This window comes from Grammomys surdaster, unplaced genomic scaffold (genome assembly GCF_004785775.1).
Source record: "Grammomys surdaster isolate TR1022 unplaced genomic scaffold, NIH_TR_1.0 62, whole genome shotgun sequence".
In the NCBI taxonomy this organism is placed as follows: Eukaryota; Metazoa; Chordata; class Mammalia; order Rodentia; family Muridae; genus Grammomys; species Grammomys surdaster.
Window position 1 is genome coordinate 25,311,178 of NW_021604564.1, and position 22,531 is coordinate 25,333,708.

Here is a 22,531-nt window from a genome sequence, read left to right on the forward strand (position 1 = left end):
TCCAGGGGAGCTAGGGATACATAGAGAGATCCTGTCTCAAAACAAAGACAAAACCCAACAACAACAACCACAACAACAAAACAACAACTTGCTACTAAATGGCAACATCCATGTCATCAGTGGCTAAGAATAATGCTCTTTGATGGTAATAGTACATTTATACCCAATGTTAATTAACAGCATTTTTGACTTAATTTGCTTTGCTGTCACCATTCTTTCCATCTATCCATTCAATCCATCCATCCATCCACCCATCCACCCATTCAAATTGCCTAAATGATTACTGAACTAGGAGGAGCTACTGCGCCTAATTTGGAATTTTATACATACATATATACATACATACATACATACATACATACATATAAACACACACACATACACACACATATATGTAAATTGCATATACATTACGAGAAATGTACTTACTTACTCTAGAATTCCACTGAATTACTCTAGTAATTTCACTTTTTAAATTACTTCCCAATGGCTAAGGTTTTTTTTTTATAGTATTTTGGATTTATTTGGTTATATACAAATGTACATTCAATAAAGGTAACTTGTACCTGAATATTTTGTTTTCTAAAATAATAATACAGTTTGAAACATCAGAAAGATATCTCAAATACAGACATGAGTATCTACCTGATTTTGGAACATTATGTCCCATACAGTGTTATGTGGCAGAAACTTTTGTGCAGACAGTGATGTCTTTTTTGTATCTCCTCTGCCAAATCTTCCTGCTAGCCACACAGTTATCAAACACTTCAAATCTGGCTAGTATGACATCAAGTTTTTCCTTCATTAAATTTCAATTAAAAAGTTATCTCTGTCTATCAGAAATACATGGTAGTTTTAGATGTAGGTATAGCCAGAAGATACTGATGTTTATTTTTTCAACTTTACTTTTTTAACTACAAGTACGAAAGAGATTAATTTCATGCAGGTTAATTGACTGAAGATCAAACTATCAGTTCTCTGAGAACTTTATTTTTCATCTATGAAGGTTGTTTATCGGCTCTGGATAATGAGGATGTGCCCTACCTGCTGGGACGCTGAAGCAGCTCTCTCTTCTGCCTGACTTAGACGCCTTTGAAGTCTGTTGGCTTTTTCTTGATGTTCCAGAATTAACTTTTCATTCTTTTAAGGAGAAATATAAAACAAATTCAAATCCAAATATAATATAGACACGTTTTATGGAATAGCCAATGAAAAATCTGGAGATCGTTACTACTTGTAAAATAAAGATAACATTATCTCCACATTTACATTTTCCAACTATATTTTGGATATATTTGGGTATAACTTCCCAATTGTAGGCATAATATCACAATGTTGATTTTACTCCTTCCTAAGTCAGTGGTTCTCAACCTGTGAGTCACAACCCCTTTGGAGGGTGTCGAATGATCCTTTCACAGAGACTGCATATCAGATATCCTACTTATCAGATATTTACACTATGATACATAATAGTAGCAAAATTACAGTAATGAAGTAGCAACAAAAATAATTTTATGGTGGGGGTCACCCCAACATGAGAAACTGTATTAAAGGTTTGTAATATTAGGAAGGCTGAGAACCACTGTCCTAAGTTATTTCTTCCTCTGATATCATCAAAGACTCAATTTGACGAACCTGAAAGCAAACTGAATTACAAATGCGAACAAGACTGAGTTTCTGGTTTGTTGACCTTGTGGTGCTTCAGGTCCTAGAAGGAAAGCGCTGGGCCTTACAACCACAGCTTCAGTAAAGGGTTGGAGTGAACTCTATTTCTGTGCGCTCCCCAGAACATCTGCATCCTGTAGAAGCTATTAGGGTCAATAGGGTTATTAGACATTGCCATGTATTGAAATATATTCCCCCAAAGACGCTGCAGTTCTACTTCCCTGTATTTGTGAAGCCAACACTGTAAACCTATTCTTGGCCCCTGAACCATGAAGACACAGTTTTACATTATGTACTAGCCTCATTTGTAATACCATGACATAGTAGGGACTAGAATACGACACCAAGCCATCATTATATACTGTTACCTCAACAAGTTAAAAACAATTTGTCAACTGAAAATGTGTTCTTTTTTCACACTTACCTGCTTGGCATAGTGCTTCTAAAAAAATTATTTTTGTATGAATAAAAATTATTTTATAGGTTTTCTGGCATTTAACTGATTTCAGAGAATATACGGCCAAACAGGAATGACTGAGAATTCCTCTTTTCTATGAAGCACAAGATAGTTCTTTATGTCTTACCAAAAAGGGATAATAGTGAATGCCATGACTAGTAATATAACACTGAAATAATAGTACTGGTTGTTTAATTAATAGTATCCAAAAGCAAAATTAAACTTACGAAGAGACCTGTATCAGCTGTACTAACTGACCAAGTTGTTCAAGTACTAAATTTAAGTTTCCAATTTTAAGAGGCACGTCATATGCTAGAGAAAACTTGGGGAGAGATCCTGTTATATACAATAATCATTTTAATATCTATAAACAGACTATATAATATATATGTACATATATATATTTCCTATAATGGTTAAAATAGTGCAGACTTCATAAATCTGATCTTTTTGTTTCCTTTTGAGCAAATATTCTTAACTCTGGTGTACTGAAAATTATGTGGAATATTTTAGTACAAAATCTTTAGCTATTTTCTAAGTGTCTCATATCAGCAATGTTTAAGAGAGGTGATCTCACTATGTCTCTTGTGGATGACCGTAAGGCTAGGAGTCTATCCCACATATCTGAAGCTAATTCACATAAATGAGGATCTAGAACTCTAGGAGTCTTAAGCTTAGAAACTGTTTGCTTTTATAAAGCCATAGGAAAGAAAGACAGAGTAACTCTTTCTTTGCATATGATTCTAAGGTAGATTTATCTTAATACTATTTTTCTATTCTCTATTAGACAAAAGTATTTTTGATGTGCCTTTTGTGATGGAGTAAAACAAATTAAGAGGAATCAGATAAATAAAATAATCTTAGAGATTCTCATGAAAAAATAGGGCCCTAAAACACAGTCTCTAAAACAGTGCACAAATTATACTATTAACACCAAAGTATGAATTCTACTTTTTACCATATACAAAAAATGAATGCCTGGTTTTCAAAGCTTTGACTCACACTATATTAAGTATGGACTTTTTGGGTTACAGATGATACCGTGTGGTTCTTTCCAAGTCAGAGACTTAATTTAGATTGGTACAGTAGAATGCTGCAGTGCGTGTATGTGAGGAGCAAAGTGGGATGGGGAAAGGGGATGACAGTGGGGGACGGGGAGTCATTCTCTTACCTCAGCTACCTTTTCATTTGCCATTTCCAGCTGAGAAAGTAGCTCCTGGGTATGAAGCTTCTGGCGGCTCAGCTCACTCCTAGTAACCAAGAAGGGACACGGAGAATATGATGAGAACTGATCAAAACAAAACTGAAAAAGGGAGTTTGGAAATATATGCAAATGTATAGTATACTTAAAAACAATAAAATAATGTAAAACTGACTCTTTATTAGTGAGGCATGTTTACATTTTACATACACCGTATGTGTGTAGTGCCCACTACTACTAGAGACAAAAAGAGAGCATTAGAACTCTTAGAACTGGAGTTACAGGTAGGTGGAACATTTCGAACAAAAAAAGTTTTTTTTGACAGCAAATAACTTAGTAATTTCTTCATAAAATGTGGTGGTTTAAATGAGAATGGCGCCTATAGGCTCATGTTTGAATAGCTGGTCCTCAATTGGAAGAAGTATTGAAAAGGATTAGGAGGTTTGTCACTGGCAGTGGGCTTTTTGGCTTAAAAACTCATATCATTTCCAGTGTGCTCCTTCATAGCTTCCTACTTACAGATCAAGATGTGAGCTCTCACCTATTCCTGTTGCCCTGTTTTTACTCTGCCACCAAGACCCCTAACTTTCTAAAACCATAAGCCCAAATTAAATGTGTTCTTTTATACATTGCCTTGATCATGGTGTTTTGTCACAGCAACAGAAAAGTAGCTAATGTATAAAATGTACATGTATTCTAGGGTAGTTACACTCTGGTTATACTTACCAGTATTGAAACCAGTAAAAATGGTTCAGAAAGTAAACTTGAATAAATTATGTACATCTGTTACAATTTAAAATTATATCACAGCCAGGCTTGGTGGCACATACCTTTTAACTCAGTTCTTAGGAGGCAGAGTCAAGCAGGTCTATGTGAGTTTGAGGCCAGTCTGGTCTACATGTGAATTCTAGGCTGGCTGGGGCTATGCTGTGAGACTATGTCTTAAAAGAAAAACAAAGCAAAGTAACAAAAAGCAAAACAAAAACCAACCAACCAACCAAACAACAAACCTAAAAAACAAAAAATAAACAAACAAAAAATTGTACCTTGGGCTGGGAAATAGCTTGATGTTCTTGCAAAAAGATCTGGGTTAGGTTTACAGCCTCCAGATATGTATACAATAAAGCATACATACATCTCTTGAAGAACAAAGCAAGCTAAATAAAAATTGGGCACAACTACACTGAAACTCTTTGTAAGGTACATGTGACAGCTTCCATAAAGATAAGTTCTATATATTTACTGAGAAAAACAAGCTCGTGACAAGGGTCTGGGGTCCCGGTACGGTGACACAGAGAGTGCAAAGGTCACCAGGGCAGAATGCAGGTACACTTCTAGGCTTCTGGGCAGAAAACAGGTATTGCATTTTTTTCCCTTGAAAAACCAACCCTGTGCTGTGCTATGATTCCAGGTTATTTGCTTATCTATAAGCTTAAGGACCTATATGCTTACATAAGAAGTGAATCAGAACAAATTTCAAATAAAATCTGTAGTACTGAAATTGCTAATTCAGTATTGGCTTTTGTCCTTTGACTTTATATTTCTAAAATTAGTCAATAAAATAACACTCAAATTAGCTTCATCTTTATGAGCTACATAAACAGCGTGAGTCAGTAAGTCCTAGGTATACTATATTTGAGGGAATTGCTATGAAAATGAGTAAGCTATGTGTTATAAATATATAAGCCAGGATAGGTTCGTTTCCCCAATCATCACTTCCACTAGTACTTACTGACCACTGATGTGGGACAAGCAGAGGCAGGCATAGTGCTGCTGACCCCAGAGACACCTGCACATGTAAAAGGCCACTGCTCATATGCCTTCAATGGATTATTAACTATTATTATTAATGGATTAATTATTTTAGCTCAGCTTCACAACAAAGTGTTTGGACTGCTGTCACTGACTGCATCATAGACAAACTCAAATGTTTAATCTTCACTTCGGTGGTGACAAGGTATAGAAAACTGTACTTAAAGCATCTCATGCATATTAAAATCACTGTTACAGTTATCTGAATGAACAGTAATAATTTCTCACAAAACTTAGGATAACAAAGATACAAGTAATTAAGTGAAAATACTAATTTCATTCTAAATTAACAAGTGTTTATCTCTGCATATCAAGTGCTGTCATGCTGCAGTGGATTGCAAGTCACAGGGATGGTCACTGTCATATGATTATAACCTAGCATGCAACAAAAGGTAATGATGACAGTGGTTGGAATACTAGCAAACATGCAGTGATTTCCACACAACAGGCAGTTCAGAAACAACCTGAGGCAGCCTAATTTTATATATGGGAAAACTAAAAATAAAGTTTAAAAGTCATCTAGGATCACAAAGCTCATTGTCAGGATTCAAAAACTTTAAAAATTAATGGCTTTTTTTCTTGGTTCTGGAGAGTGACTCCAAGCCTCAAGAATGCTAAATATATGCTTTACCACTGGGGTGTATCTCTATCTACTAAGTCCTCGGAAATTGGTGTTGGCAATTCATGCCCTATATACTACAACAAGTCAGGGAACTATTAAATTTGTGTTAGGTATGAGAGTGGGAAGGGGAGAGAGACAGTGACAGAGTAAAGGAGCAAGGAAGGGAGGGACAGAGAGAGAAGAAGAGGAGGAAGAAGAGGAGGAAGAGGAGAAGAGAAAGGAGAAGGAGGAGGAGGAGGGGAAGGAGGATGATAAGGAGGGGGTGGGTGGGGGCACATCCTTATAGAAGCAGGAGGAGGGGAGATGGGATAGGGTGTTCCTGGGTGAGAAATGGGAAAAGGGGGACACATCTGAAATGTAAATAAAATATCCAATAAAAAATAAATAAAAAATAAAATATGGGATCAACAAATACCCATGCAAATATAAAATAAAAAGATCTTAGAACTAAATTTTAAGATTTATTCTACTGACCAACTTCAACAGAAGAAATGCACTTAGCACTAAGAATAGTGCACATACAAGTACAGTACATTGCTTTCCCCTTACTACACATAGCTAGCATATTTTTTGGTGGACACCACCTTAAATGTTTTTTCTTACTTGAGTAATAGCTGTCAACATTTCTATGCTTTTGAACTATATATAAATAGTCCACATTCTTGATAATAGCTTTCAGAATTCTCTGAATTCTGATCTTGTGTAATTTATCTTTCCAATTTTATCTCTAACAAAAGCCTGGGCTTTGAGTGTCTCACAAACAAAACACATTTGTATCACCTTTAGATTAATGGCTATGTTATGTTTTGTTTCTTCTTTTCTATTTTTTTCCCTATTAAAGTCCCACAATTCTTTAAGACTCTAAGACTCTAACCTTCTCCCCTTTTTATGTCTCTTAATGGCTTTCTCTCTACATCTGTAAAAGAATTTACTAATGTTTATTACACACACACACACACACACACACACACACACACACACCTCTAAGTAGAATGAAAACTTGAAAAAAGGGAATTATTATTTTCAAAATATTTAACATCATCTTTACAGAGGAAATCAGTGTGAACTTGTTAATTTATGGCTGTCCTTTTTAAATTTATTTTTACTTATTATGTGTATGTCTATTTGTATATGTGGTGTGTGCTGGAGCAGACTAGAAAAGAGCGATGGGGTTCATGGAAATGGAGTTATAGGCAGTTTCGAGCTACTTGATGTGGGTCCTCTGGATGTGCTTTCAATTGTTAAGACAGCTCTTCAGCCACATGGCTAAGTTTTTAATAGAAAACTTTGCAGTCACAAAATGCTATTGTTCAACAAACATTTAATGAGGAACCTACTAGAAAAGGAGTTCGGATAAAGATTTAAAGATATTTACATTCTCTTTTATATAAAAGATTTGGAAGTGTTGTCTTGTGAGTGAAATTTTAGGAAGCATTAAAGGGTGAAGAGCAACATGATTTCACTGCCTCTATCCAGGAGTTCCTAGAGCCTTCCTGTTATTTGTAGCTCCTCTCTCAGTCAGACATTTCACTGCCTTTAGTACCAGAGACTCCTGAGGATGAGCAGATGCTGTGGACTTTTTATAGGAAATTTCCTCATTAGACAATGAGACATTAGCCACCCAGCCAACCAACCAACCAACCAACCAACCAACCACTCCCCTCAAACCCACACAAACCCAAAACAAAACATAAAACAAATACTCAATGAAATGATTCATAATGATATACTCATAGATCCATGCCCAGCCTAATCATCAGAGAGGCTGATGGGAGCAGAGGTAGAGACCCATAACTAAACATTAGTGCGAGCTTGGGGAAGAGGGGGAGAAAGGACTTTAGGAGCCAGAGGGGGTCAAGGACACTAAGAGAACTTACAAAATCATACGTTCTCATAGAGACTAAAGGAGCAATCACAGATAGAGCCCTGTGCACTGCAGTAGGTCCTCTGCATATATGTCATGGTTGTTTAGCTTGGGTTTTTTTTGTGGGGCCTCTAACAGTGGGAGTAGGGGTATCTCTGACTCTTCTGTCTGTTCTTGGGACCCTTTCCTTCCTACGGGGCTGTCTTGTTTAGCCTTGATAAGAGAGTTTATGCCTAGTCTTATTGCATTTTGTTATGCCATGTTCAACTGCTATCTCTGGGATGGCTGTTCTTTTCTGAAGTGAAATGGAGGAGCAGTGTATCTGGGGAATAGGGAAGGTAGTGGATGGGGAGTGGAGAGAACTGGGAGGAGTGCAGGGAGGGGAGGCTGACATTAGAATGTGCTGTATGAGAAAAGAAAAAAGAAAAAAAAAGAATTAAAGTGAAAGTGCACAGTTTCTCTATAATTTCTGACAAAGCATATGTCAAGAATCATTCATAGTATTACTAAGAACTGCCTAGCCTATAAATGTCGCAAACATCTTAGATCATTTACATAATTCATATTTAAGTGACTGAATTCTAGTCAGATTTACAGCATATAGAAACATTGCACAATATAATTTTGTATACTATTTCTATACATAAATAAAAGTTAATTTGTTTTATTAACTAAGGAAACATGCAGTGATATGCTGAGTATAACACTATGGCTGACACTAAAGCCAGCATTACTATAGAACTTATAGAAGCTGGTTTTCCACTGTGCACTGTCCCGAGAATGTTTGCCATCCACCTTTTCTACAGTCTCAGGTTTCACAACAGCTTTCTTATGCAAGGTACAGCGTGTAAGTGAGTAAGATTCTGGTATGGTCCTAAACACTCTGACAGTTAATGCAAGATGTGTGAAAGAGGTTCACAGATATCCTAGGAATTCTAAGGAAGTATAGTTTTATCTAGGATTTTTGTTTGGAATATATGTTTGTTAAAGTATAGACAAACTGACAAACTGAATATTTCAGCAAAATAGTTTTTTTTTAAAAATTTTTATTTTGTGGTATGGAGCTCAGGGCTTTATGCATGCCTTCACAAGTTTAATTAACTATTGAGTGAATCTCTAGGTCTCATTCTATTTTAGAAATATAGATAGGGGCTCATTAAGTTGCCCAGGCTGGCCTTAACTTCATTCTCTAGCCCAGGCTGATTCTGGACTTCTTATCTTCTACTTAAGCCTCCTCAATTGCAGTTAAGTTCTCAGCACCTGTCTGAAGTCACAACTATCTGTGACTCCTGTTGTAAGGAGATCTGCCAGCCTCTTCTGGCCTTCCACACGTGTGCTTATAAAACACATAGTAAAAATAAAAAAGTCTTAAAATCAATCTAAGGATATTCAAATCCTCCACTGATAGCTCCCTGTTGCACTTTTGATTTTAATTTGAACTAGTCTTCAATATTTTACTGGAAATTAGTTAAGTACATTTTAACAGGTAATGTGTGCTCTGGCCACCTTTGCTCCTGGAGCCCACTGAATCCTACTCTCATGAAGCTTCTCTCACACAGGCGCTTCCCCTTCATATCAGACTTAGTGAGAATGCAATGATTACATTTCCTAGAAGGTTCCTAATAGTAAGACACATTTGGGATACTACAACTAGGAAACATGTTCTAAAGCCATTTGTTGTTGTTGTTTTAAATAAAAAATTATTCCTAAGAAGCTTATTTAAAGTTACTTGAATAAACTCCAATTTATATCATAATGAGCTAAGTTTCCTGGCGATACTTAATTTAAGTGCTTGTCAGAGAGTATTTTTAGGGGAATTGCAAAGTTCATTTGTTTAAAGAATTCTGAGGGGCTGGAGAGATGGCTCGGTGGTTAAGAGCACTGACTGCTCTTCCAGAGGTCCTGAGTTGAATTTCCAGCAACCACATGGTGGCTCAGAACCATCTGTAATGGGATCTAATGCCCTCTTCCGATATGTCTGAAGACAGCTACAGTGTATTCATATAAAAAAATAAATAAGTCTTAAAAAAAAAAAAAGAATTCTGAGATGGGAGCAAGTTATGTTCCACACTGTAAAGTGCTAGTGAGACAAAAGTCCATACCCACACTTAAGCTGAAGGTAGTAAACATGCTGAAATGGTCATGTGCTACAGGAATACCTGTGGCTGGAGGGTCTGCCTCAGCTGAGGAAGGAGGCTTATATGCTGTTATATGCAAGTTAAATAGAAACTGGATGGACAAAGGCAAGAAAGGACGTGTGGGCAGGCCAGGAGGTAAGGAAAGGTAACACACTCAGGATGAAGGAGGTTTTGTATGAATGGGACACATCATGCTTATCAGTAGGTGGGGGAGAGAGGCAAGAGCTGGAAATACAGGCCACAAAGGATTTTATGTGTCAGAACAATTGAGATTTATTCTGCATGCGCTGGGAAGATGATGACACTCTTTAAGAAGAGCACTGACATAATTAAATCCGAGTTTCTGAAAATCTTGCTGATTTGCAGTGGAAAATAGCAAAGAAAAAGACTGCAGTCAAATCCTGTAGTTTTAGTAGTAATCCAGCTATGTATTCAGTGACCTCAGCCATAGTGAGGGGAGAGAAAGGGGAGATTTCAGATACAGTTAGGGGGTGGATTAGTAGACTGGACTTAAGGGTGCGATGATAACCCTCAGAATTCCACCTGGACAATGGGGTAGATTATATTGCTATTTATGGAAATGGAAGACACAGGATGAGATTAAAACAGGGGCCAGGTGAAGCACTGAGTAGGTGCACCAGTAGAAATGTTTATGGAGAGTTGGCAATATAGATGGATTTCAGGAAAGGTCAGCATTCGGGGCTGGAGAGAGAGTTCAATTCCTAGCAGCCACATGGTAGCTCACCACCATCTATAAATTAGTTCTTTGGGAACCATGGCCCTCTTCTGGCCTATGAGCACACCAAGTGTGTGTGCACAGGGAGCATAGACTTACATACAGGCCAAACACCCTCTTACCTAAAATATCTAAAAATGATGATAATATAATTAAAAAGGGTTGCATTAAATGTTTTACAATAATTAGCTCCTTTTTATTTGTTTCTATCTTAGAAACAGGTATCTGAACTTACAACTGTGGAGAGTATTTTTTTTTTTCAAGATAGGGTCTTACTATGTAGCTCTAGATGTGCTGGAACTTACAGATTTCCACCTGCTTCTGCCTCCTGAGTGCTGGGATTAAAGACATGTGCTACCATGCCAGGTTGAGTATTTCGAATACGAAGTGAACTTCAATTCTAAGTTGCATTGCTGTGTGCTGGAGCTGAAATGATGGGGCTGAGAACATGCTGGAAAGGAGCCAGGCAAGGTTTCTCTTAGTATCATAATACTTCTGAAAAATACTGGGTGGGCATGCTGACCTGCCTGTGAGTCTAGCACTCATTTCAAAGGTAGAGGAGACAGGGCATCCCAGAAGCAAGTTGGCTAGCTAAATTAGCAGGTAAGCAAGCTCTTGAGTTCAATTCAAAGACCCTGATTCAATGAAGGCAGAAAGTGATCAAAGACAACTCTGGATGCCAACCTCAGGCCTCCACACATGCACTTGCACACATGTGGACACACACACACACACACACACACACACACATACACACACACACGAGAAAACAGAGTTTTACATTTTCAGTCTTTACAAGTCAGTTAATATAACTTGTTTCAATTACTATGATTGAGGCACAGCTTAAGAAAAGGTGGTGCTGTGTAGATTGTGGTTACCACAATATAAGGGAAAAGTCCCTCAGTGCATAAAATCCCTTCCTGAAGAATGAAGACTAAATCACCCAAAGTTCTATTTGAGTGTATGAGAAAATTAAAACAAAAGGTACACCATTCGTCTCAGGGAAATGATGGATTTGCTAGCTGCAGTAAATGTTTTCTTTGAAGTTCTCTCATGACAAATTAACACCGCATTGCCAGATTTTTTTTTTTCCTGCTGAAGTATAGTATAATATGCTTCAGCTACTTTTGGTAATTATGCATTTTGTAATCTGCCAGTACCTGCAGCTGCTGCTCATCCTGTTAACTAAAAAACAACTTTAAAATAGCAGTCATGGTAGCCAAATATTACAGATATATAGCCACAAAATTACGTTTTAGAGAGTAAAAAGAACTCCTTACATCATGTGCTACATAATCAACTGCACATAGACAAACAGACAGGCAGACAGACAAACACACACACACACACACACACACACACACACACACAGAGAGAGAGAGAGAGAGAGAAGAAGAAGACAGAGAGACAGAGAGAGAGAGAGAGAGAGAGAGAGAGAGAGAGAGAGAGAGAGAGAAGAAGACAGAGAGAGACAGGGAGAGAGACAGAGGGAGAGAGAGGATAGACTCATTATAGAGAGAATCTTATATATCTATGGGTGTGGCACCTGTCAATAATAAATATGATGGCCTGTGGCTTAGGCAGGAAATGGGAGGTGGGTCATCTGGTAGGCAGAAAGGATTCTGAAATAGAGCCAGGTGTGGGAGATTCGCCTTGGAAGATGTGGTGAGACAGATGTATGGTACCTGAGCACTGGTAACCAGTCACGTGGCAGAATGTAGGTTAAAATAATTGGGTTATTTTAAATTATGCTCTAGTTAGAGACGAGCATAGCTATATGGCCAAGGTATTTGCAAATATATTTTGAGTCTGAGTCTTATTTCTGGTAGCATGGAAGTCCTATAACTCACAGACAGAGACTCTGAGTTGAGTATCTTTACTCTGAAAAAACATGAAATTTGAAGCCTTTTAAAGCATTAGCATTATGCATAAAATATTCCCAAAGTCTGAAAAATAATTGAAGAGCTGGGAAAGGATAGGTACAGAAAGCAACAACATGTAAAATGGCCTCAAATCATCTTTTACTCCTAAATGTTCCTTCTTGTCCTATATTCAACCATCAGAATCCTTACTAATTCTAAAACAAGACCCAAAAGGAATCTGTTTTTCCCTTTTCCACATATTTATTTTGAACACGTATACAAATTGAGAAATTCTAACCTGAAGTTATTGTTGGGCTAGAAAGATGAGTCAGTGGTGATCAGTGGTACTTGCTGCCAAGGCTGAAAACGTGTGCAATCCTACCGCATGGTACTAAAGCATACAAGTACCTCCACTCTCAATCAATCAATGGGAAAAGTTTACTCTGCTAGTTTTTCTTATGTAGTAAGATTTATTTTCTTACCAAGATGGTCTGCTGTTAGTTCTTCTCTCCCTGCCATTCTGAATAAGAGGGTAAACCTAGAATCCTGTAGACTGAGTCTAGAAATTGGAGCTATAGCCATGGTGGCCACCTGGATTGTGACGCAATGCCACAGACCTAGTGATGCACCCTTAGCATTGGTGACACAAGTGTTTGTGAGAGGGTATCTGACTTTAGAATGTTGTGTATGTCCAGCAGGATTTGAATGAATGGTGTTAAAAATGTTTTTTCTTTTATTGGATATTTTATTTACATTTCAGATGTGATGCTCTTTCCCCATTTCCCCCCACCTAGGAACTCCTTATCCCATATCCCCTCCTTCTGCTTCTATGAGGATGTGCCCCCCACCCACCTGCTAACTCCCACCTCTCCACCCTCAAATTCTCCCACACTGGGGCATCTAGCATTCACTGGACCAAGGCCATCCTCCCCTACACATACAGCTGGAGCCATGGGTCCCTCCCTATGTGCTCCCAGGCTGGTTTTAGACCCTGGGAGCTCTGGTTGGTTGATATTGTTGCTCTCCCCATGGGGCTGCAAACCTTTTCAGCTCCTTCAGTCTTCTCTCTCACTCCTCCATTGGGAACCTCATGATCAGTTCAATGGTTAGCTGTGAACATCTGCCTCTGTATATGTCAGACTCTGGCAGACCTCTAAGGAGACAGCTATATCAGGTTCCTGTCAGCATGCACTTCCTGACATTCACATCAGTGTCTACCTTTGATGACTGAACATGGGATGGATACCCCTGTGGAACAGTCTCCGGAAAACCCTTTCTTCAGTTTCTGTCCCATACTTTGTCTCCATATTTGCTCCCATAAGTATTTAGTTACTCCTTCTAAGAAGGACCAAAGCACCCACAATTTGGTCTTCCTACCAATGAGCTTCATGTGCTCTGTGAGTTGTAGCTTGGGTATTGCAAGCTTTTGCTCTAATATCCAATTATCAGTGAGTACATACCATGTGTGTTCTCTTGTGATTGGGTTACCTCACTCAGGATGATATTTTCTAGTTCCATCCATTTGCCTAAGAATTTCCCGAATTCATCATTTTTAATAGCTGAGTAATACTCCACTGTGTAAATGTACCACATTTTCTGTATCCATTCCTCTGTTGAGGGACATCTGGGTTCTGTCCAGCTTCTGGCTATTATAAATAAGCCTGCTATGAACATAGTGGAGCATATGTCCTTGTTATATGTTGGAGCATCTTCTGGGTATATGCACAGGAGTGGTATAGCTGGGTCTTCAGGTAATGCTATGTCCAATTTTCTAAGGAACCGCCAGACTAATTTCCAGAGTGGTTGTACCAGCTTGCAATCCCACCAACAATGGAGGAGTGTTCCTCTTTCTCACATCCTCTCCAGCATCTGCTGTCATCTGAGTTTTTGATCTTAGCCATTCTGACTGGTATGAGGTGGAATCTAAGAATTGTATTGATTTGCATTTCCCTGATGACTAAGGATGTTGAACATTTCTTTAGGTGCTTCTTGGCCATTCGAGTTTCCTTAGTTGGAATTCTTTGTTTAGCTCTGTACTCCATTTTTAATAGGGTTATTTGGTTGTCTGGAATCTGATTTCTTGAGTTCTTTGTATATATTGGATATTAGCCCTCTATCAGATGTGGGATTGGTAAACATCTTTTCCCAATCTATGGTTGCAGTTTTCTCCTATTGACAGTGTCCTTTGCCTTACAGAAGCTTTGCAATTTTATGAGGTCCCATTTGTCAATTCTTGATCTTAGAGCATAAGCCATTGGTGTTCTTCCTGTTCAGGAACATTTCCCCTGTGCCCAGGTATTCCAGGTTCTTCCCCACTTTCTCTTCTATTAGTTTCAGTGTATCTGGTTTTATGTAAAGGTCTTTTATTTACTTAGACTTGAGCTTTGTACAAGGAGATAAGAATGGATCAATTTTCATTCTTCTACATGTTGTCCTCCAGTTGAACCAGCACCATTTGTTGAAAATGCTGTCCTTTTTCCACTAGACGGTTTTAGCTCCTTTGTCAATGATCAAGTGACCATAGGTGTGTGGGTTCATTTCTGGGTCTTCAATTCTATTCCATTGATCTTCCTGGCTGTCTCTGTACCAATACCATGCAGTTTTTATCACTATTTCTCTGTAGTACAGCTTGAGGTCAGGGATGGTGATTCCCCAAGAATTTCTTTTATTGTTGAGAATAGTTCTTGCTATCTTGGTTTTTTTGTTATTCAAAATGATTTGCAATTGCTCTTTCTATCTCTAGGAAGAATTGAGTTGGAATTTTGACAGGGATTGCATTGAATCTGTAAATTGCTTTGGGCAAGGTGGCCATTTTTACTGTATTAATCCTGCCAATCCATGAGCATGGGAGGTCTTTCCATCTTCTGAGATCTTCTTCGATTTCTTTCTTCAGGGACTTGAAGTTCTTGTCATACAGGTCTTTCACTTGCTTGGTTAGATTCACACCAGGGTATTTTATATTATTTGTAAGTATTGTGAAGGGTGTCATTTAAAAATGATTTAACTTGTTTTTGCAGCATACTTCCTGGCTTTTCTCCTGAGGTGAGTGTGCTGCCCCTGCTCTCGTTACAATAAAAATACCAGTCCTACCACACAGTAAAAGACTTAACTGTCACAGGCACTTTGTCACTTTTCTTTATGACAAATATTCCCAATTTCTTCTTCTCAAAAGTTCTTGAGAAAATTCTATCAGCCTTAGCCAATCTGAGAATAGAATCATCTGCCTCACCCACCCTGGGAATGGCTCCACAGAGAGTATAGGTTTTACACTGGCCATTAAACCTGCCTGTGACCCTGTCAACCTTAGATATATTCATCTGGATGGATGTGTTGTCCTTAGCATCAATGACATGGTTGCTTGTGGAACATTTTTACGTCGTGTACAGGTCCACAAACTCTACAGCCTTGTTATGCACGCTAAGGCAAGGTTTAGGAAGCACAGAAAGTTGTTGTATTTGTTTTAAATAACTGACACATGATTGCAAAACTTGTGAGACTGGGAGTGACAATTGAAACATGCACTAAGCTGTGACACAGTGGAAGTTACTTCTTGTATGCAACCATTTTGGTACCTGTTATCCAACTTTTACTCTCTTTTTCACTCTGCTTCTTGGCCTCTAGTAACTAATAGTTTACTATCTACTTACACTTGTCCAAGCTTTTAGGTCTCACATATAAGGTCTCACTCACCTTTCTGTGCCCAGGTTATTTATTTTAACATAGTATCTTCCAGTAATTCAACTACAATTCATTTTTTTCTTTTTTTTTATGGCAGATTACTATTTCATTGAAGGCATGCATACAAGTAGATACACAGTTTTTATTCATTCATGTATCCATCAAGGGATATATGATTTGTATACATTTAAGTTATTATGGATAGTTTTCAACACACATAGGGCATGGGTGTGCAGGACTTTTTGATATACGGATTTCATTTTATTTCATTACTTTGTCAGTTGTATCACACTGCACTTCTATTTTCAAGTTTTATGGATGGCTTTAATGCTTTCTATTATGACTGCACTAATTTAATTTCCTAAGCCACTGTTCTCTCTTACTAACATTCTTTCAATAGCTTTCTACAAGATTCCTAATCTTTTCATTGTTGTTGACTGGTTCTAATGCTATTGTGTTAACTTGGCTCTCAAAATACATGGGAACCCCTGTCCCCAGTTGGCTTTGATTGGGAAATAAAGTTGCTGGTGGCCAGTGGCTGGGCAGGGAGACAGAGGCAGGACTTTTGGGATTCCCTGGCAAAAAACCACAGGAAGAAGAAAGGTAGCACCACCACGCCAGGAAGCAGGAGGATCAGGCAGGAGAGCTCCATAAAACAGAATAACAATCATGTAAGAGCTGGGGAAAGTAGTCCCAGGGGGACTGCCCAGTAGGATACAGGGCAGCAAAGATGAAATATAGATTTAGTATTAACTCAGGAATATCAGAGGGGACTGTGTGTTAGCCATGTGGAGTTAGGGAGTGGCCTAGCCAGTGTGCTATTAAGGTATATTAAAAATAAGGCTGTGTGTGTGTGTGTGTGTGTGTGTGTGTGTGTGTGTGTATTTGTGTCTTTTGTTCATGAATCCAAAACATTTGGGCAGGTGTAGAGGTGGTGCGTGCACCCGCTGGGGAGTTTAGAGTGGATTAACAATTTACTGCTACATTTCATTTTATTCTTAACATTCTTACCAGACTGAGCTTTCCCTAAAAACAAAATCAGATCAGGTGACTTAACTTCAAAAGTTGTTCAATGGCTTTCTTTCATATTCTTGTGCAACTACAGTGTGTCTACATGACCGATTCTGGCCAAAGGAGGTAAGAAGTGAGCTGAGCCACTGAGGACTTAAAACTCCACTGCCATTCCTCATCCCCTGTGCCTGAGAGCTCAGAAAATCATGTTCAAGACAGTGGAATTTGTAGTATCTGAGCTTTTCTAGCCAAGTATCTTAGACATGGCCATGAGGATGAAAACCTATTGCAGTGTTTCTCAACCTGTGGGCTCCAATTCCCACAGGGGTCGCCTATCAGACATTCTGCATATCAGATATTTATATTACAATTTGTAACAGTAGCAAAACTACAGTTATGAAGAAGCAATGAAATAATTTTATGGTATCATCACAACATAAGAAACTATAATCAAGAGTCATAGCATTAGGAAGGTTGAGAACTATTGATTAGTACCTAATCTTACTATCTGTTGGTTTTAATTTTTACTTTTTTTGGCGTTACTCTTTTTTTTTCTTTTTTTTTTTGGCATTAGGTTTTGTGTTTTGATTACATAGGAAATAAATATATATTTAATACATTCATTTTTTATATTTAGATTATTGATTCATTTAGAATTTATTTTATATAAAGAACAATTTAAATTATCTACTATTGCTCCACTCTCTCACCATTTCTCCTCCACCTTCATTAGATTTCTGAACTATACACATTAGCTTCCCTTCTCCCACCAATCCTCCCTGCTCTCTGAGCTCTCTGGGCCAAGTTAAGCTTTCCTGAGCAGTCTGCTAGCCCAGGGAGACCTCCATTCTCCTGATACCTCTCCACCTACCTTCACTGGACCTGAGGCTCTAGAACTATACAGACCTGCAGGTCTGGAACCATACAGCCCAAGGATACCCATCAGAGGCTTACTACGCTAGAAACATTGAGGCACACCTCCCTCCCAATACTAATTACAACAAGAACACCATCCACTGACCAAAACCATCTAGATGGCTAAAGGTCCTTGAAATAACACAATCAACAAAAGTCAGGGCAACTCCAAAGTACAGCTACCTCACCACAGCAAACCCCAGATATCCCAATACAACTGAAACATAAGACAATGACCTTAAATCCAATCTTATAAAGATGATGGGGCATTTAATGAAGAAATAAATAAATAAATCTCTTAAAGGAAGACAGGAAAATACAAGTAAACAGATGAAGGAAGTAAATAAAACTGTTCAAGACCTGAAAAGGGAAATAGAAGCAATAAAGAAAACACAAACTGAGGGAATCCTGGAGATGGCAAACCTAGGGAAGAGAACAGGAACAACAGATACAAGCATTACCAACAGAATAATAGGAGATGGAGGAGAGAATTTCAGATACAATAGAAGTTGATATATCAGACAAAGAAAATGTTAAACCTAAAACACACCCAACACAAAGCGTCCAGGAAAGCTAGGATTCCATGAAATGACCTAACCTAAGAATAATTAAGAATAGAAGAAGGTAAAGAATCCCAGCTCCAAGGCCCAGAAAATATTTTCAACAAAATCATAGAAGAAAACTACCCCAACCTAAAGAAAGATGACTATAAACATACAAGAAACTTATAGAACACCAAGTAGATTGGACCAGAAAAAAAAATCCTCTTGCTACATAATAATCAAAACACAAAGTCTACAGAACAAAAAAAGAATATGAAAAGTGGCATGGAAAAAAGGTTAGGTAACATAGAAAGGCAGACCTATTAGAATTACACATGACTTCTCAATGGAAACTCTTAAAGTTAAAAGGGCCTGGACAGATATCTTACAACTTCCAAAAAGCCGCAGAGGCCAACCTAGACTAGTATACCCAGAAAAATCTCAATTATCATAGATGGAGAAAATGAGATAGTTCAAGATAAACCCAAATTCAAACAATATCTATCCAAAAATACAGCCATATAGAAAATACTAGAAGGAAAACTCCAACCCAAGAAAGATAACTACATCCAAGAAAACACACACACACACACACACACACACACACACACTCACTGGTCATTAATATAATATCTCTTGAGATCAGTGGATTGATTCACTTCCCAAATAAAAAGACACAGGCAACAGAATGGATGCGAAAACAGGATCCATCATTCTGCTGTGCACAAGAAACACACCTCAGACATGATAGGCATTACCTCAGAATAAAGGGCTGAAAAAAAAGTTTCCCAAGCAAATGGATCCAAGAAGCAATCTGGAGTAACCATTCTATTATCTAATAAAATAGACTTTCAACCAAAATAAATAAAAGAGACAGGGAAGAACGCTTCATACTTAATAGAAAAATCTACCAAGATGATACTTCAGTTATGAACATTTGTACCCTAAACACAAGGGCATTCACATCTGGAAAAGAAATATTGCTAAAGCTTAAATCACACTTTGAACCCCACAAATTAATAATGGGAGACTTCAACATTCCACTCTAATTGTCAGGATATCCAGTCAAAAACTAAACAAGAGAAATAAAGAAACTAACAGACAGTATGAATCAAATGGACCTAACAGACATCTATATTTCACCCAAACACAAAAGAAAATACCTTCTTCTTATTCAAGCCTCCACATTTTGGGCTTAGGAGGTCATCTAAACAAGACCAGGCTTTAAAGATGACATAGAAAAAGAAAAATAAAGCAAAAATCCCAGCCAGAGTTCCTGTATTCAAGTATATATAGCTAGAGTCAGCTATCTAGGCGGGTGGTAGGCTTGTTACCTATGGAATAGCAGCAATGGTGGAATATTTAAATAAAATTTTAGGCCAAGATCACATTTAAAATAGGATTGCTCCTTGGAACATTGGTTAGCTTTAAATTGCTTACTTCATGGAGTATTTCTACTTAGTACACTCAGAGAGAAATAAGTAGCACCTTACTTATAATAGCTAGAAGGTGGAAACAAACCTGATGTCCCTTAATACAGGAATGGATACAGAAATGTGGTACATTTACACAATGGAGTATTACTCAGCTATTAAAAACAATGACTTCATGAAATTTGCAGGCAAATGGATGAAACTAGAAAATATCATCCTGAGTGAGGTAACCTAGTCAAAAAGAATACACATGGTATATACTCACTGATAAGTGAATATTAGGCAAAAAGCTCAGAATACCCATGATACAACTCACAGATGATATGAAGCTCAAGAATAAGGAAGACCAAAGTATGGATCCTTCAGTCCTACTTAGAAGGAGGAACAAAATAATCATGGGAGGGAGGAATCTGGGAAGGAGAAAGGAGTGGGAAGGAAAAAGGTGGGCAGGATCAGGTGTGGAAGGAGATGGGGGAGAAATACAGAGGATCAGGAAATTGAATGGAGGTGTATAGCAGTGGGGGATGGGGAACTAGGGTAGCCACTAGAAAGTCCCAGATGCCAGAAAAGCAAGAGGCTCCTAGGACCCAACAGGGATGACATTAGCTGAAATACTCAACACAGAGGAGACAGAACCTGTAGAGACCATATCCAGAGGTTAGGCACAGCCCTGGGTTGAGGGATGGGGCCATCCACCTACCTCAAAAATGTTAACCCAGAATTGCTACTGTCTAAAGGAAACACAGGAACAGAGAGTGGAGCAGAGACTGAAAGAAAGGCCATCCAGAGACTGCTACACCTAGGGATTCATCCCATCTGCAGACACTATTGCTGATGCCAAGAAGTGCTTGCTGGGAGGAGCCTGGTATAGCTAACCCATGAGAAGCTTTGCCAGAGCCTGACCAATAGAGATATGGATGCTTGAAGCCAACCATCGGACTGAGCATGGGGACCCCAATGGAGACTTTAGGGGAAGGACTGAAGGAGCTGAAGGGGTTTGTAACCCCATAGGAAGAACGAATGGCTCCAGTTGCCCATGGCTCCAGTTGCATATGTAGCAGAGGATGGTCTTATCTGGCATCAATGGGAGGCGAGGCCCTTGGTCCTGTGGAGGCTCGATGTTTCAGCATAGGGGAACGCTAGGGTGGTGAGGCAGGAGTGGGTGGGTGGGTGGGGTAGCACCCTCATAGAAGCAAGGGGGAGGGGAAAACAGGTAGTAGAATAACATTTGAAATGTAAATAAATAAAAAAAAGTAAAATTATTATTTTTTACTGTTTCTTTGTGAATTTCATAGATACATATAGTCTATTTGATCAAATCACCCCATTTCTCAATTTCATGTCCTCTCTTTTATTGTGAAAAGCAACATACTGAGTTTAATTTGTCCTACCCAAATATGCACAGAAGTGGGAACACCCACTGGAGTATGTTTCTTCCTCTCCCAGTAGCCATCAACTGTCAATAGCTTTTCACTTAGGAAAATGGGTAATGAGGCTATCCTACTCCATGTTGGGCTGTTGACTAGGTTGATCTTATGTAGGCAATCATAGCTTCTGTGATTTCACAAGCACTGTAATCCTGTCATATTCAGAAAACCTGTTGTCCAAGTCAGTGCTCCATAGCAGTGAAGAGACACTATGACCATGGCAACTCTTTTTTAAAGAAAGCATTTAATCAGGGCTTGCTTACAGCTTTAGAGGGCTAGGTCACCATTACCATGGTGGGAGCATGTTGGCATGCAGGCAGACATAGTGCTAGAGAAGTATCTGGGAGCTCTACATCTGGATCTGGGTGCACAGACAGCAGAAATAGAGAGGCTCTGGGTTTGTCATGGGCTTTTGAGACTTAGGATGTGGTTTTGTTGTCATTCAGAGAAAGGAGTGTAGTAGAGACATCCTATCATTGACTTGGGGCCTCAGAAAAGGTGAGCCACACCTGAATCCATGTTCCTTACATGTCTTACTCACGAGGCATGCTAAATAATTTACTCCTGCAAATAAAAAAAAAGACATCTCCCAAAAACTTATCAAAGCATATGGTACAGGCATGCATTAAAACCCTGTCAAAAAACCAGGATTGGTAACTTATCAAAATGTACCAAGCCAACAATGAGTCCAAAGACCTTACTTGTACTTAAAAGAAAAAGACTTTCAACATGGAGATGCTGGTGGCCTCATGTTTCTAAGTGTGTGGGTGTGCTTGCAGAGGATTCACAGGCAGAGAGCTTCTAACTGTCTCAAGGTCTCAGTCTTACTGCTCAATGTAGCCCATTTGAGTTGCTGTCTTTCTATCTATCATCTGTTCAATCATCTATCTGGACCAGTCCTATATCTTACCTAGAAGGCTCTCTATGGCACTCTGCTTGACCCTGCAATACTGAGGCTCTGTCTCCAGCAGCTCTCCAAATGGACTAATATCTTATCTACCATCTGCTGTAGATCTTTTTCTATGTGTACCAGCTCTCTGCCTTCAGCAAGGCCTTTGAGATCTATGGCCTATTTAATCCTTTTATAGTCATCTGTAATCTCTATACAGACACAGACACAGACACAGACACAGACACAGACACAGACACAGACACAGACACAGACACA

At 38.6% G+C, this 22,531-nt stretch overlaps 1 protein-coding gene and 1 pseudogene across 3 annotated transcripts in view; both read right to left on the reverse strand.

Annotated features, from left to right (window-relative positions):
* The window catches only part of Sclt1 (sodium channel and clathrin linker 1), a 114,841-nt gene that overhangs the window by 1,298 nt on the left and 91,012 nt on the right, over positions 1 to 22,531 (reverse strand). For all 3 annotated transcript variants that reach the window (XM_028762739.1, XM_028762748.1, XM_028762767.1), the window contains 2 exons: positions 3,294 to 3,372; positions 1,045 to 1,140 (listed from right to left, as the gene is read on the reverse strand). In XM_028762739.1, the coding sequence (XP_028618572.1) occupies positions 1,045 to 1,140; positions 3,294 to 3,372 (175 nt within the window). The remainder of the gene's footprint in view (positions 1 to 1,044; positions 1,141 to 3,293; positions 3,373 to 22,531) is intronic.
* LOC114611790 lies at positions 15,444 to 15,921 on the reverse strand (annotated as a pseudogene).